A 17,872-nucleotide genomic window follows, 5' to 3' on the forward strand; every position below is an offset into this window, starting at 1 on the left:
AAATGTGAGGCATTGTTATAACATGTAAATGTTATTGTTGCATCTTTTTACCACTCGGTGGGTGTTGACAAATTTTGGTTCCCGCCCACAGGCAGAGTGTGGATGGTCACACAGAGAACGTGACCTCTGTTAAATGTGCCTATCTTTGCCAAATGGGAAAAAAGGAGCATGAAAAGACTGTGTGAATCTCTAAATGCAACATGGGGCTGAGAGCAGGAGACAAAGACAGGCTGAAAGGCAGACAGGTGTTATGTGAAATTACAGGCTCCCTTCTCTCTGTGCGGTTGTGGATTTCACTGCTCTTTCACTTCTCTCTGGCCTCACCTCTCTCAACATCCATCTATAATCCTCTCATTTTTTCCTGCCCACTCCTCCACCACCACTTTCTCTCTCTCAGCCCACCTTCTCGCTCGGTGTGCGCGGTGCATGTGTGTGTGTGTTAAAGGGATGATCTTTTGATGCCCTCTGTGTGTACGAGTGCTTTGTCTCTCTACTTTCAGCGGTCGGCCATTGTGTTTGCAGCCGTCATACTGCTCTCCCACTCACTCCATCAGAAACCAGGCCTGTGTAGGGGCCTAAATGAATATTGATTCTCCCTCCAGTGCTGAATACTGCTGGGGGGGAAAAAGGATGAGTGTGTTGCATGCAATGAACAGAATGGGCCTGATGGGGGGAGAGAAGAGAGGATGACGATTAGGATGATGGTGATCATGATGACGATAATGATAATGGTGATGATAATGACTGTGTTAGTGATCAGCGAGCATGATGGGAGCCATCAGCTGATGCATGTATGTGCATGTTGCTTGTATGATGGCGCTGTGCTGTACATGTAATGGCAGTATTGATGCCGAAACGTGCGCTCGACGGGACCATTCACAGCAAAATACTACGAAGAAAAAAAAAATCTGGACACGGTTGTTAAAAATTAGACTCAATCTTTATTGTCAGAAATGAAATTGCATTAATGTTTTTTAGAGGTTTCCCAAAAGCTGAACTTACAAACAGCTGAGGGGCTGTCAAAAAACGGAAGTGTATAATTATCAACTGTATTTCATTACATATAAATCATCTGTGAGATCTGTTTTAGAGTTTTTCAAACTCAATCAAGTTATTATTTCATAACTAGTAACATACTAATCCCTACAAAGGATGGAAAGAAAAAAAATAAGAAAATAATAAACCACTGTGTCAAAGTCAAAATTCTAAAATCATCTTTATCATATTTAAACAAAGGTATCATAAAGAAAACAAAAAGCAGAATACATATTTTCCTTTGTAATGACTGTCTGAATATTAGATGCATTTTCAAAAAAATATTTCAGGAGGAAATATATTCATTTCCTGTAGTTGCACGGCATTAATCAAGTGGTTTATGTAGTCTTGGTGGTTGTGAGGATTGCAAGTTAACTCACTTAGCACCAAAACCTGTTTCCTTCACTGTCCCTCTGAATAAATGATGTTTAACCTGAGTTTAGCGTCGCCCAAGACAAGAGAGTAAAAAACAGAACACAGAATATTAAAAAAAATCAGGCTTTAACAGAATTAAACAAAGAAAACTGAGATGAAACAAGAGATGTATGTCTTTTAGTGAATTCCTCTGTCCTCTACCCTTCCAGAACTATATTATGAGGGGTTCCATCCAGATAGACCACCATCTCCTCTCCAGCGTGCGACTCTGCCTGCTGCACCTCCCCGTCACATTGCACAGCCTCTCCATACACGCCTCCCTCCACCTGTAAGGTGCAGTTGTCCAGCTCCGTCACGATGTAGTGCGTTCCTTCATCGTTGACAATAACCTGGTGCAGACCTTCCTTCATCATCTGGGATGCGGCGAGCTGCAGCACCTCCTGCATGCCCCCCTGACCGCTCTCCTGGATGACCTGCACCTCCTCCTGTTCCTGTTTGACGCTCCGCACCGCCTCGGCTATCTCGGGGTTCAGGACCTCATGAACGACGGTCGTCTCCCCCTCCATCTCCTCCTGATGGCCCATTTCGCTGACGGCGCTGAGCAGAGCGTCCAGAGCTGTGGACGACTCCGAAACAACGTGACTTTGTCCTGCGGCTGCTACCGCTACCCCTCTAGCCACAGCCCGCAGCTCTTTCCTGGCCTCCCCCGACTCCAGCACCACGTACTGGGTGCCGCCTCCGGCCAGGTGGGCACCCGCGGATGCCACTTCCCTGCCCGAGGCGATGAATTGTCCGTCTTCTGTGATGTGGAGCACCTCTGCCACCTGGCCGGCCATGGCCAGCGTCTGCAGGGTGGCGGCAGCCGACTCTTCCAGGGCCTGGTCGATCGTCACCTCCCCGTCGCCGTAGCCCTGGATAATGATGACCTGCTGGACAGAATCATCGTGGCAGGACATCTCAGATGAGCCCTTAATGTGCACAGGGGACTCCACGGCTTCTGCTTCCACAAACGTAGCCCCCTGACCCTTCAGACGACACTCGAAAGACTTGGACACGATACCTGGAGAACACACAGAGACACATTCAATTGTTTGGTATTTTGCTTTTATTCAATTCCTGGATCAGTAAATCATCAAATTTCAGAAGGGTGAGGGCTTTAAAGCATTTGAAATCTTCCTTTGGTCATGGCATGTGTTAGAAAACGGCTTAGAGATGGAACAGAACTTAATCGGCAAATCATTTATAGTCAAGTTCATATCCAAAAGACCAAAAACAGGCATGAAAATGACTGAACATACAGTGCCACACATGGCCGTTTATATCCATCCTCTCTCTTAATGTTCCACAACTGTTAAACTGACTATGTTTACGGATTTATCACTGTGACAAAAAAGGGAGAAAAGCTATAAGGAAGTGGATATAAAAAGGTGATGCAACACTTCACATATTTGTGTCACTTAATGCATGAAAGGAGACAGAATATGGAGATATTAGGCTGGCGGAAGAGTGCGGTGAGATACGGCTGGTGCTAATTGAGCCACAATGTGCCCTCTCAGATCACAGGTTGCCATGGCGTTTCCAAGGTGATAGGAACAGTGTTAGAAATGCCATTGTTTAAACAGCGCCTGGCTCAGACATTTGTAGGCTAATCTATGCAGAAAAATGGGATATTTGAGACAGTGAAGAGGGGACTCTGTTCAGGGCTCGGCTTCAGAGCACAAATTAACTTATTGTACAAATACTGGAGGCACACACGTATTACGGTCCTGTGAAGGACTACGTTGACCCTCATTTGCAATGTTTTAGTTTCACCTTAAGGTTTGCACTTGAAACTTTGCAGATTCTGCAACCCTTTAAAACACATATCAGAACCTCTCTTCAAAACATCAACTTTTTTGGGAAAGAACAAAAGAACTTTTGTTGCTTTTAGCTCATTTCCTGAAAAAGTTGACATTTTGGCGGTACAAGGTTTACCCCCCAGGGTGGCGACGAGATCACACAGATCTCACAGTACATACAGGAACAAACTCATCAATCATTGATATTCCTATCTCCCCCTGACATTTAATGTCCTGCACTCACAAGGTTGACAATGTGATCAGAAAGTCGAGAGTTGTGCTGCGAACAGTATCTGACCCAACTGTGCCCTGTCCTCCTCCAGTGGAAAACAGGCACCGAGACGTGGGAGCTTCAACTCCCGCTATTATTGGAAAAGTAGGCAGTGACCACTAGTGCTTTGGTGACATCAAGCCTGTTAGTCCTGCGCTGATACACTCTCAAAATGGACTACCTGTACACGCTTGTACATGAAGTTAAAGGCGTTGTGCGTCATATAGTAAAACACAGCTCTCAGGTTCAGCTAAGAACTCAATTTTACAGCATTTTCTAGCAGCACATGCATCTACTGACACTTCCTGTCTGTTAAAGGCCGTAGAGAAATACTCTAGTTGTTGTTTCATTGCTCAATTTGGCCGACATCTGATGAGAAATATATGTATGTGAATCTGTCCTGTACTAATGTTCACGCTTTGGCATACAGTATTATAAATCATCATAAACTGGCATTCTCCTAGAAGTGAGAAGATGAGAACATGTTGTTATTTGAATGACATCTGCACACATAACGCCCACACCTGTCTACAACGGCCAGGTTTATTTTAGGAGAGCAGATAAAACAGAAAGAACACTGGACAAAAGACGACCATTTCAAGATTTCTCTCCACAAAGACCGTGCAGAAGGGTGGAAGAGTTAGCGTTAGTGTAGATGGACAGGGGGGGTTTCTTCTGAGGATGAAGCCGTTTTCACTCATTCACTTCTAATCAGAAAATCGTTCTCTTTTTGTGTGTTCATACCTGGTGAGAGCAGTTACTACAAACTCTGGAACTGTTTCCTTTGCCTAGATCAGAAAACATGTGATTCAACAAACCAGTCAGATGTGGCTCCCCTTCCTATGTCACATGCAGGCCCATTAGAATATATCACCCACAGCTTGAGAACTACCTTTTTAAAGGTGCACCATATTTTTCTTGCAAGCCAATCAGAGCAGACTGGACTTTATCACGAGGGGGTCTTAAAGAGACGGGAGCTAAAACAGAGTGTTTCAGACAGAGGGTGAATACAGGGATATTCAGACAACGATAATGTGTTTTTTGAACATTAAAGCATCTAGACATGTTCTAGTAGAAACCCAAAATACAAATATGAACCTGAAAATGAGCATGATATATCCCCTTTAAACTTAAAACATCTTTTCCCAGCTCTGATTCTGATCAACAGAGAACAACTTTAGTTTGGCGGCCTGCTGTATTTGTCTTTCTCCCTGTCTCCAACTCTCTTAGCCTGTCTCTTCTCTGCCGCTATGAGTCTCTATTTGTCTCTATACATCTACCGCAAAGCTCTCTCTCCTTATATATGTAGTATAAGATAACAATGTGCATTTGTTTAAAAGCAAATGAATGAAAAACCCACCGTGACACCGCAGTACACAGGCAACAAGTCTGTGTAGTAAATATCAATTCGGACTCTGCTATTTGTATCTCAAGTGACAAGCACAGTAGTTAGTGTGTGGAGGGAGTCAGCACTGCCGAAGACAGCCAGAGGAAGTTGGCATTTTGAGCAGCAGAGGTTACCTATTTACACAGAGCTACGGGGCCGATGCTAACTGCCTACGCCGAAGCGCTGCGAGCTGAGAGGTCTGGTGGAGAGGACAATAACTCAATCGTTGTGCAGTTTCTGCTGCATTTCCATAAAACCTGTTTATATATATGTGTGTGTGTGTGTGTTATAAGGGAGAGAGAGAGAGGGCACGTTAGTGTGTGAACTCCTGACTGTATGTGTATGTTCAGCTTGGTAAAGCTCGGTTTTTGCCAGTTTGTGCCAAATATGTGTTAATGAATATACGCATTCATGTGAATTCCCATGTTGCGTGTATGTGTCAATATGTGGGTGGAGTGTTAAGGTCAGGCTCCGCTGGTGTGATGTGCTACTATACGTATTTGTATGTATATCCCAGCCCCTGCGTGTGCTTGCTTATATAAGTGTGTGTGTGTGTGTAGCGCTGTGGGGGTGGTACGGCTACGCGTTGCTAGTGTGTGTCACATTAGCCATGGGGTGCTGTCGGCGGGACCCGGCGGCGGCCCGCTGAGGTTTATGGAGTGTCACTCAGTCGCCGCGGCCGTGAATCAAGTTAATGTTGCAGATCCCATCTCTTCAGTTGTCCTGTGCTCCCGGTGGAAGAACAACATTTGAACAGCGTGATTTGGCCCCGGCGAGAGGCTGATGCCTGTTTAATATGTGTTTTGAGTGTTCTGACTGACTGATTCCTTTAACAGGAAGTAGGAGAGAGGATAGGAGAGAGGATGAGAGAGGATGAGAGAGAGAGAGAGAGAGAGAGAGAGAGAGAGAGAGAGAGAGAGAGAGAGGCAGGCTGCTTTATTGGCTGTGATCTGAAACAAGATGGAGGCTCCCTGAGAGGAATAAAACAACAGGAGGAAGAAAAGGATGCGGAGACGGGCGGTGATGTCATTTTGACTTGACAGGAAAGTCTTACATTAAAAGTGAATCAGTGACTAATGATACACGTGTACAGAGCTCATAGTATGTGTGGGGGAATATTACTTATTATATGAACTTAATGCTAATTCAGATTGGGACAACGTGCCGAGGTATGTGGATGACATTTTATTTCCCTATCCAGGTGATTTATGTGAGAACTTGTGGGAAAAACAGCAATATGGAAGACATCAAAGACAAAGAGTCAGAGGGAAAAGAGAAAGAATGAGATGAGCGGAAGGGACAGAGAGATATAAATCTATAAAAAGAAGGAGCATTAATCACAAGTTTCATGACAATACAATATTATATTGATTCTTATGGACAACGATACTATATTTGCTTTTATCACAAAGTCTGCCACGATACGATTTATTTTCGATTGATATGAGACGATGTCAAATGCCCATTTAACACTATCAGATACATTTATGTCAACTCACAAAAAGCAACTAAAATATGATTTGAACATGTTGTTACTAAGCACTACCAGACATTTAAATGAAAAACAATCGATTCTTTTTTTAATAAAAATACACCACAACAAATAGACCACCTCCTGTTGTTCACTATAAAGTGCTACATTTCTCATGTTAAACACTGTTTGAATGTTCAGGAAGGAAGGAGGTGCGCTCGGACAGAAATGGTGACACAGAATTGTTTAAAATAAAGGCGTATATTAAAGATGACGATATGTATCAATGTTTTCACTTTGCATCGATGATTTTGGATCGTTGATCACTGAATTGAAATCGATGGATCGTTACACCCCTAATAAACAAGGATGACAAATGACAGAGATTAAAGAGCAACATTTTGCATTCTACATTTATCAAATAAATCTAATGTCAAATGCAAAGCATAGCTTTTCTTTGCAATTTCCATTGGCAAGAATTATGTCACATACTGTACATGTCATAAAAACAGTCCAACTGGTCCAAAAACGTGTGTCCCAGAAATGGGCCTGATTATTATTGGTGTGCTGAAAATCAATAATAGAGTTGAAATAGTTATGATTCTTTTTTATACTCTGCTTTGTTCTCACAGTCTTGTTTAAAGTGTCTGCACTGCGTGGAGATATAACAGTGATGAGAGTGAATCTGTTCTCCAAATGGAATAACTCCTATTATGAATGAAATGATACTGAAATTAAACTAAATATGATTCTGCTGGAGACTCCTGTGGAAGCTCTTTAAGGACCCTTAGGTGATCCCGGTTCGCCTCTGCTCGCCTCACACCAGTCGGTGTGTTAGCGTCAGGTCAGCGCGGGGAGCCTCCCTCCCCGCTCGGTGTACGGTACAGATGCAATTATCGATCAGCGGATCAATGGGCTGGCCGGCGGCGGGGGCCCGGGGCCTCTAAGTGGCATTACTTCAGCTCGGAGAGGCCGCCAGGGGAGCGGTCAGACAGCACTTACCAGCAGTTAGAGAAATTAACCTTAACACCGAGACACCGGCACACACACAATCAATTATACCGGCTGTAACACAGGTCAGCTCGCTGCAAATGTAAGCTCACTTGCACATGTAATCATGCCTACATGTTAAGTCTTGTTATACTTGTGAGGACATGCACTGGTTGTAATCCCTAAACCTCACCTTAACCCTAAATATAACACACACTAAATCCTAACTGGTTCTCACAAGGAGAGACGAACACACACATGAAAGACAAAGAGATCAACCTGAATAGACACTAAAGCAAGCCAAAGTCAAATATCAAACCATAACACGAGAGCGGAGAAAAAAAAACATGCCCACCAAATCAATTACAAGGTCAACGGCGGGACCATGAAAAAGCCACGAGCTTATGATCAATTCTTAACTACGGCACAAAACCCTTTACAATCCTTTTACCAGCCGATTACCTTCAATTATAGATATGAAGCCGCCGTCTTAAAAAGAGACCCCTAAAACTGACACACACATATAGCTGTTATTTGTGGGGGGAGTTTTACAGACGAGGTAGTGTGTGTGTGTGTGTGTGCGTGTGTGTGTGTCATTGGTGCAGGCTTTTGAAGGTGACACTGTTAAGTAGATAAAGTGTCAGTTCTGGGTGTATCCAGGTCACCGGGGAAGGCCTGCATACGAGTGTGTGTGTGTGTGTGTTTCTAAGTGTTTATATTTCTGTGTGTATTTTAATATATATATATATATGTATCGCATGATTGTTCATACTGTAGTTAATTGTGATTATTTGCAAATGAATCACACATTTTGTATCTGTTCAAAATGTACCTTAAAGGTAGATTTGTCAAGTACTTAATACTCTTATCAACATGTGAGTGGACAAATATGCTGCTTTATGCAAATGTATATATACATTTATTATTGGAAATCAATTAACAACACAAAACAATGACAGATATTGTCCAGAAACCCTCACAGGTACTGCATTTAGCATAAAACAATATGCTCAAATCATAACATGTCAAACTGCAGCCCAACAGGCAACAACAGCTGTCAGTGTGTCAGTGTGCTGACTTGACTATGACTTGCCGCCAAACCGCATGTGATTATCATAAAGTGGGCATGTCTGTAAAGGGGAGACTCGTGGGTACTGATAGAACCCATTTACATTCACATATCTGGAGGTCAGAGGTCAAGGGAACCCTTTGAGAATGGACATGACTGTTTTTCCTCGCCAAAATTTAGCGTAAGTTTGGAGCGTTATTTAGCCTCCTTCGCGTCAAGCTAGTATGACATGGTTGGTACCGATGGATTCATCAGGTTTTCTAGTTTCATATGATGTCAGTATCTTCACTCTAGCTTTAAAACTGAGTCTAAAAATCGCAAGTCGCATTAAAGAAATTAGTTGCGTTACAACATATTTGTGTTAACGCGTTATTATGGCGTTAACTTTGTCTGCCCTAATTTCATTATTTTCATTAGAAACTGATTTCCTTTGTTTTTCTACTTTGTATTTGTTTCAATGATTTCATGCATCATTTACTCATAATATCTTATTATTCTAAGAAAGGTTCTATATACTGTAAACACACTTTTATTGTTGTTTTATATATCTTTTATACCGTATGTGCATGCTGTTTCTGTCTGTATTTTATTATTCATACAGTATGTATGTGAATTTATTTACACATTACTGCAGGAAATGTATAGTAATATACAGTATGTAAAGGTTGTAAGGTTTGTACGGTGTAAAGGTTTATGTTAATTTCTTTACATATTACATATCGGCCATGAGCTATGCTGTATGTGAAGACACTATTTAGTTTTATACAACTACATGTGTTGAATCTCTTTACATACTATAAAAAGACAATCTCCTGTCTGTGTATGTGTTTATTCACTTTAATGTGTGTATATGTGTGTGTGTGTGTGTGTGTGTGTGCGTGTGTGTGTGTGTGTGTCTCTTTGGATCTTCTTTGGTCGAGCTGTGTACATGACGACCTTACCTGCCTCTCCTCCCTTGTGAGGCCTCAGGCAAAGCTGCATGTGTTTCCTATGCGTGTATGTGTGTGTCTGCCTCTGTGTGTGTGTGTGTGTGTGCACAAACTAGCGGGTCAGCTGAGGTCTGGCTAGTGATGGCTCTACTTTGTCTGGTAGGGACAGCCGCTACTGTCACCTTTACAAACGCCATGAATCAACGCCAGGGAGGACAGGCCGGCCGACCAAAAAACAACCAATTATACAGCAGCCAGATTGACACCGGGTGGACTGGGCAGAGAGAGAGAGAGAGAGATGGAGACGCACTGAAACACACCCCAAGGACGAATAAACAGAAGAGAATGAGGGCACACAGACTGACAGAGGGCCTTCTGGGCTGGAACACCGATACGGTGGCTCTGAAGGCCAATATTAATCCATCAGTGACTTCAGCTGGAAGTTAAAGAGTGAACGTCTTTTACATAATCTGAGTTGTTATTCTCTGCTGTCAGCTGATGTAACACAATGTTTAGTTTATAGAACACATTCATGAAGGAAGCAGAAATCCTCTGACACACAGGAAGTTGTTATGCGTGTTTTCTAGAGTGTTTCCTGTGAAAAGTGTTTTCTATAGTTTAAAGTCTCTTTACTTTCTTTATTTTGGGTCTTCCACCATGAAGAGAAGAGTCTCAGGAACACCCCATAATGTGTTTTCCTCCGTGTCTCTTCACTGTGTATGGTGAGTAGTAGAAGCTAAGCGGATAAATGAAGTTGTTTGCAATATCAAGACTGACGCATCGTCTATGAGCACAAACGTGAGAGTGATGTGAGTGCAAGCCGATATTTTAAGACGTTCCTGCTGCACCAGGTTGCAAAGACAACACACGTCTAACCAGGTAGAACAAATACTAACTGGCCATACAGCTACTTTAGTCATGTTTTCAGATTGCATAATAAATGTCAGGCCTCACATGAGCTGGCATGTTTCACCTACATGCAACAATAACACAGGGTGAGAATGATAGAAGAGCTTAAGAGAACTTTTAACTGGCAGTCATTTCAACAGAAAAGAAACAAAAACAGCTAAAAGACGAGCTGTGTAACTAAAACACTGTGTTTTAAGTCTTTCCCACAAACAGGAAATCGCTACCTCCCGATGTAGAAGTAAACAAGACTGGATACACCGATAAACTAAGATACTCCATTCATGACTAAATCATATCCAAGGGTGGATTTAAGGGCTGTCCCGAATACCATTTTTTTGGGCTCTGAAGCTTCGGTTAGAAAATATTCTAGAGCATTGGAAGTTTGGCGGAGCAGCGCGGCGCAGCAGGCTGACATGTTCTTCTGTCTTTCTGTCTTCATAACTAATAATAATTCATGTTGAATGCTGCGTCTTCATCAGAGTCAAAGGTTTTCAGTATAAACGGTAGAGCAATAATATTGGCGTCTGAGTAGGTGCGTGGAAAGATTGTCCGCGTTGCCGTTGTATTTTATCTGGCCTTTGCATATTCTGCAAACAGCGAGCGATTTATCAAGGACATGTCCCTTTTTACAAAAAGCCAAAATGTTTCCACAAGCTGGACTTCTTGAAAATGTTGCTCGTCTGGCTCTTTCCTTGCCAATATCAGCCATGCTTCGTTTTGTTGTCGTCTTTCTGAGATTGGCGCTGCTGGCGCATGTCGATGACGTCATACGCAGGGAGAGTGAACCGGAGTAACATTTAACAGTTCTTTACTATTAAAAGTGCTAAGAAATACGTCCATATAAGGTATAATGTTTCAAACTGAACATGAATACAACACATAAAAAAAAACAGGAAACCGTATAAGCAAGTGATAGTCACAACACCATAAACCCTGGACAATGAAATATATTGTAGTAGTCCATAGATTGAGCTGGGAAGGGCTCAAAAGGTGAGAAGTATACACAGTATATACACACACATATATACACACACAGTGGTCAGAGGGAACACAGGTCAGTGTCCTGCTCTCAGCTCTTTTTCTGCTGACAGAGGATGACCCAGTGTGAGTATAATCTGGTCCACACTAACTCTATCTACCTCATGTCCCCCGGGTCTGCGCCCCCAGAGAGAGAGAGAGAGAGAGAGACAGAGAGAGAGAGAGAGAGAGAGAGAGAGAGAGAGAGAGAGAGAGGGAGAGAGAGAGAGAGAGACAGAGAGAGACAGAGAGGTGAAAGGGGAAGGGAATAAAAAAACACAATCATCGGGGAAACCATCCCCACTACACCTTCACTTTTCATCTTTCCATCCTCTGAATAGCTGTTGTGTTGTGGCCATTAACTAAATTACAGCGTGGTAAATACTATTTAATTTTCAGCTGGGAAATTAGCATCAATAAATACACAAACACATTTTTTTGGACGCTGTCTAAATTGATTAGATGTATTCACGCTGCTTCAAAAGAAAATGACGGGCTATTTTAATTTCATAACACAAAAGAAGCTTACAAGAAACTGCAGCGACACTGATTTTTCACAAAAAGAAGAAACAGAAACAAACTTTTAGAAATGAAAACAAGATTCAGTTCAATATTTGGAAACGTAATGAGTGTAATAAATCCCAGAGTAACAATTGTTCTCAGGCAGTAATAAATAAATAAGGTAACAGTGCTAACCGCTTCCTGTGAGAGAACCAGGTGGAAGGGATTTTCATATTAAGACGCCGGTTAAGTATGAAGGCTCCGTTTAGCAGCAGTACAGTTACTACAGGATGCAGTGCCTCTGCAGGAAGAGTGCCGCTCTGCTTCACAGGGAAGACGAGCGTCATCTACCACAACACACACAGAGGCTGCTGGGAATTCATCTGGTTGGCTGTGGATAAAAAGAGCAAACGTGTGGGAGGTTGCTGCACACAGAGTGAGGCCTGATCAACCTCAGTGGGGCTGCCAGCGAGAGGGCGTCTGATGCTGAAAAGGCCTAAAAAACACCTGATGACTGCAGGTTACATCACTGATTCTGTGCCCCAGAAAAACGCATCATTTCAACTTGAAAAATGACTAACCAGATATGACTAATGCGCTACTTTTTTGTTGGAGTGCCGCTTGCTGTAAATCGCAGCTATTTGCACTCTGCAGATGAAGGTCAGAAATGATCACAGAGTGATGGCCTGATGCAGAAAGAGAGACAGAGAATAGAGAGAGAAGGCGTGTAAGAGCCTCATCCAAGAATCCAAGAGGGACGGTTGACATATGAAACAATAACAAAGATCACAACACTCTTCTCTCCCATGTCCCCCCCTCCCTCCTTCCATTCCCTTCTCTCGTTCTCCCCATTAGGCCCTCTTTCTGTCTCTCTAGCCTGTTTCCTTCTTCCTCTCTCTCGTCTTTCTCTCAAAATCTCTGGAGGTGGACCTTTGATTGCTTCTTTAATTAGCCATGTCAGACGGCTCCGTGGATTTACTGGGGATGTCGAACTTCTGCAGATAATTACATGCCTTTTCCCTTTCTCTCCACCGCTACATCCCTCCATCCATCCATCCCTCCATCCCTCCATCCTCCTTTCACTGTGTCCCCCTATATCTACCCCTCTCACTCACTCTCCCATGATTTAATGATTAATTATGGATGTGAGTTTGAGAATAAAAGCTTTTTTGCTAATCAAAATGAAATCCCCCCCCCCACCACCACCACCCCCATTCTGGTAATTACAGTGTGAAGATGATGTTGCTGATGTCTTTTTGTTTCCAAGGCCTGGCCCGCGCACTGATCTGAGGTCCGTCAAGGCGGGATGGAAGGAATAATCACAACATAATGGCTCGCTTCAGAATAAAAAAAAAAACTGGGGTGTAGAAATGAAGCAGGCCGGATCGGGTTGGGAGAGAAAGACAATAAAAGACGAATACAGACAAAGAGACAGAAGCAGATGGAAGATGCCAGTACAGAAGCCAAGAGCGGGAATCAAAGAGAGGCCTAAATCTTTAAGCCTGACCACAGCCATCAGTCATGGAGGCAACGTTTTCTTCATCCAAAGATAGTGTTGGAGTTAAAAAATTCTTGGTATCACATCACAACTGACAAGTACTTTATCGATTAAATGATCAATTGTTTGGTCGATGAGATTTCAGAAAATCACATTTTTCTACAGACCAAGTGGGCTTCAAAGTTTTCAATCAAAAATCCAAAGAAATTTTATGAAAACATTAACAAAAATATTTAAATTTAATATTCATCCACCCCACAATAACCAACTAATTATTTCAGCTCCAATAACATTGAACCTCTTATACTGACTTGGCATGATGAGAAAATGTATTGATAGTAGGTTGTCTTTCTGTTGATATTAAAGGAATACCTATTCAAACACTAGGGCTGCCCCCTCTCAGTCCAGTAGTCGACTAATCTGTCGTTGTGGTCTAAATCTACTAAGATTTCTTCAGTCAATTAGTTGTTTTTTATGCTGTTTTCATGCTGAGGGACTTATTTCCCAGAAATGTATGAGCACATCTCTGGTAAACACCAGATTTAAACTGGTGCTTTTGTGTGATTCTTCGTGGAGAAACTCAAGGATCTGTCGATTAAATCAACTAATCGATTAGTTGACAAAATTGTATGAGTGTTTGTTGACTAAGGATTTCTTTGGTTGAGGACAGCCCTACCAAACACACTGGTGTTTGATTCAGTCTCATAGGTACTGTAGGAGCTGAAACAATTAGTCGATTAACGTCGACCCAAAGTCAAGCAACCTCTATTCCAATAATCAACGACTCAATTTCAAGACAATTTCACTCAAACGTTCTTTAGTTCCGGCCTTTTTCTACTCTGGGTTTTGGACCGTTGGTGGGACAATATACAGCGATTTAAGGACATTAAGGCATCAGTATGCTCCACATGAAGTGCCTTTCAGGAAGGGGGTCAAATACTGTATCTTTTCTCCCTTTACACTCCTGATGTCAGAATAGGGGCGGCTGCGTCCCACAGTCTCTCCAACTTTTTGAAAACCAACGATCCGACAGCAGAGATCGAAGGTGTGTGGAGGTGAGAAAGTCAGCACCTACCTGTATCTATAAAGCTGTCTTTTTTCATTCTTTACCAACTATTTCAGACTATTTATCACATTTGTGTGTACAAAATGAATGAATTAGAATGATTGTTGGGCTGCAGCCTTAATTTATGGACATTATTCTTCTATATATTATTAAATATGGGGCCAGCTTTTCTTTCTCTGTTGCTCCTCTATTTTGTATTAATGGTCATCCGGCTTGCGATCATCATCTAAAATAACAGGTTACCTACCTTTTGATCAAAGCCTGGCCATCCATACAGTATATCCATACAGAATATTGTACGACAAGTCCCTATTGTTCCCTGCTGAGTGACTCACACTCATATACAACACACACTCACAGACTCACAGGTCTGTTTGGCTTAGTCTCCGTTCCTCCCTGCCATATTTACTGGGTATTTACCTAACAGAGGCATGCTGGAGATATTTATCGTCCTGATGGCTCTATATATAGGGCTGAGGAGCTCGGCGAGAGGAGAGGCAGGCGCGGTGGGAGGTTGCTTCTCTAATCTCCATCTCCAGGCTGACAGGCCTGAGAAGGCCCTAATGAATGACTCTTTTCATCTGCACGCCCGTGTGTATGTGACAGTATAAATATTTAGCAATATTGGAGTCAGCTCGTGATTTTACACAGATGGAGTGATTGATGGCTCAGCCCCCTGATGCATGCCAAAGACCATCCTGGAGATGTTATATAAACCACCACAGCCTCTCTCTCTCTCTCCCTCCATCATCATCATCTCCATCTCGCTCCCTCTCTCTATCTTTCACACTGCCTCCTCTGCACTCCGCCTCCTTCCCAGCTTGTCTTCTCGCTGTCGATCCGCCCTCTGTGGCTCTGCCAATTTGCTTCACTGTTGAATTTCTATCATACAGCGTGGTGTCCCTACGGCTGCAAGGCAGGCTAAATCAGAGGAAAACAACCTGACAGGGAGGAAACTCCGAGGAGATTGGCATCGACATGTTACAGTGCAAACCAGTTAAGTTATCGTAAACCTCGTATTATTAAAACACATTTTTCTCTACAAATGAATTCAGAAACAACTATTTCAATTCTTGGATTTTATTCATTTCATCTTTGCTGTGGCCCCTTTTTTAAGTTCTGTAAAGTGCTCTGTAAACTTTTTAAAAAGTTTGTGATTGATTGATGATGATTATTCTTCTCCGTACATGAGGAGTGTATACAGTGTGAGCACTGTTCCCATCAGCCCTTGCTTTGTAGGAACAGAAAACCAAAGGTCAAAGTCAACATGTGAGTGAGGGCTGCTCTTCAAGTCTGCAGACTCACACATAAACACACACGTACATTACATATGCATACACACTCACACACACACATTCAGAAACACATGCACACAGTGCTGTCATCTGTGTCAGAGAGAAACCAGACAAGAGCCACTATCTGTTTGTGCAACACACACACACACACACACACAAACACACGCTGCTGCCAATATGCTGCTGGAGCTCTCCATGAAGAAGGAGTGTGTGTGTGTGTGTGTGTGTGTGTGTGTGTGTGTGTGTGTGTGTGTGTGTGTGAGAGAGTGCGTGTGTGTGAGAGTGTGTGTGCGTGTGTGTGCGTGTGTGTGTGTGTGTGTGTGTGTGTGTGTGTGTGCATATGCAGTTTGGTTTAGCTCTACTTGTGACAGCTCTCGACTACTTCTGTGAGGACATCGTCATAGTGAAGCGTTCCCATCAGGGCTAGTCACTGAATAGTGCTTCTAAAAGTTACAGCATTGGTTGGGGTTATGCATGTAGTGGTTTTGGTTAAAGGTAAGACTAAACCTCAAGGGAGTTAATGTATAAGAATCTATTGCATTTGAGTGCTTGTGTGTGTGTGTGTGTGTGTGTGTGTACTGCGCAGACCTGCATAGCCTCCGCATAGCCAATTAAACTAAAATACAAGAACAAAATCCCTGAACAAATATATGAGGACTTTAAGGGGCGATGTTGAAGATGTATTAACCTTGTAATTGCCTGTGTAAAATATGCTCCCCTGGTAATGAAATTTCCTGCTTTAATTTGGAAAAATTGGGGAAATATCTCCCCTTTTTTTGCCTTGTGTTTTCTCATTTAATTGCATTTAAAACTTCAATCTCAAACACCCCCCACTGCTTTACGGGGGGGGGAAGGCCCGGCGCTGGACCGCCACATCTATTAATCTAACTGTCCTTTATCGGAATTAGCATTCAAATGTGATCGGTTCCACTGCGCCTTCGCCACCGCTTGTAATTCCAACAAAATCCACTCCTATGCAATAACTACAGTGCCCTTCAAGACCACTCTCACCCCCCCACCCCCCTCGCTTTGAGAGGTATTGATTTTTATTTGTTCTGTAATGAGAACAATTAGTCTTTTTCCTGCCCTCCTTCATCTATCACCTCTATGTTCCCGTGGCTGTGCCACCCAGCCGGCCTCTGTCTTTAAGCCCAGCTGGAGGTCCATCCTCTGGGCAGAGGACACCACTGTGTCCCTCTGCATAGGAAGCACAACAAGCTCAAAGAGAGTTAACAGAGGGCATTTAGCTTTCTCTATCTGACTAAAAACTAAGTGTATACAACTAGTTGGATCTCTCTGTGTTCATGAGGTTTGATCCACAAAAAGTATTTTGGAGGATGATGCTGATACTTGTATTTTGCGATGGAGATGCTGAGAGACAATATTTAAGAAGAATTTTCATAGCAAAACAATTCCTGAAAATCATTGAGAATCCCTCCATTTTCTTTTCTTGGCATGCAGAAAAAGGTTTAGATTAAACTAAAAAACACAAAAATGTTCAATTCATTATTAATCAGTGCCACAAATATAGTATAATTACAGAAATAAATTGCATCCTATCTATCATACTGGCTGGTTAATCTGTAATTCTAATGAAAGGCCTACATCTAACCCAGGTGCCAGCCTGACTCTAATTGACATGGTTAGAGGAAATCACCACACTCTAGATCCAGTGAGGCCGGTGTTAACATGTATCATAAAACGTGAAAACACAATAAAACACTCATGTCTATCCATTAAGGACGTTTCAATTTCCGCTGTGGGAGCAGAGTGGCGTGCTGGACTGACTGACTGAGTAGCGGCGATCAGGAGACTTTAGCCTCTATAAACCACCTGATTGACAGGGTGATTTGTGACTGACTGACTGGATAAGTGGCTAGCTGCTTGCTCCGTGCAGCAGTTTGTGCCTGCATCCGAGCATGTGTGTATATATATATGTGTGTGCGTGTGTGTGTGTGTGTGACGTCAGGTCCTATTTCAGCCATGGCCGGTGAGGAATGAAGCAACGGAAAGAGTCCATTTCTCTTGCCGCGCTGCCTGAGCCTTACTTACCCTAATGATGTATAATAGCCTGCAACTACACTTAACCTGAGCATTACTGTGGCAAAGACTGAGTGGAAGAGGCACACACACACACACACACACACACACACACACAAAGGTCTAGTTTTTCTGAGGACGCTGTTTACCAAAAGGCTGCGAGGGCAGGAAACGACCTGGC

The 17,872-nt window shown here is 42.8% G+C and overlaps 1 protein-coding gene across 1 annotated transcript in view; it reads right to left on the reverse strand.

Moving 5' to 3' along the window:
- Positions 1-921: 921 nt before the first annotated feature.
- The window catches only part of znf407 (zinc finger protein 407), a 170,427-nt gene continuing 153,476 nt past the window's right edge, over positions 922-17,872 (reverse strand). Inside the window, exon 11 of the mRNA XM_037784445.1 lies at positions 922-2,470. Coding sequence (XP_037640373.1) covers positions 1,608-2,470 — 863 coding nt within the window. The 3' untranslated portion in view covers positions 922-1,607. The remainder of the gene's footprint in view (positions 2,471-17,872) is intronic.

Source organism: Sebastes umbrosus, chromosome 11 (genome assembly GCF_015220745.1).
Source record: "Sebastes umbrosus isolate fSebUmb1 chromosome 11, fSebUmb1.pri, whole genome shotgun sequence".
Taxonomy (NCBI): Eukaryota; Metazoa; Chordata; class Actinopteri; order Perciformes; family Sebastidae; genus Sebastes; species Sebastes umbrosus.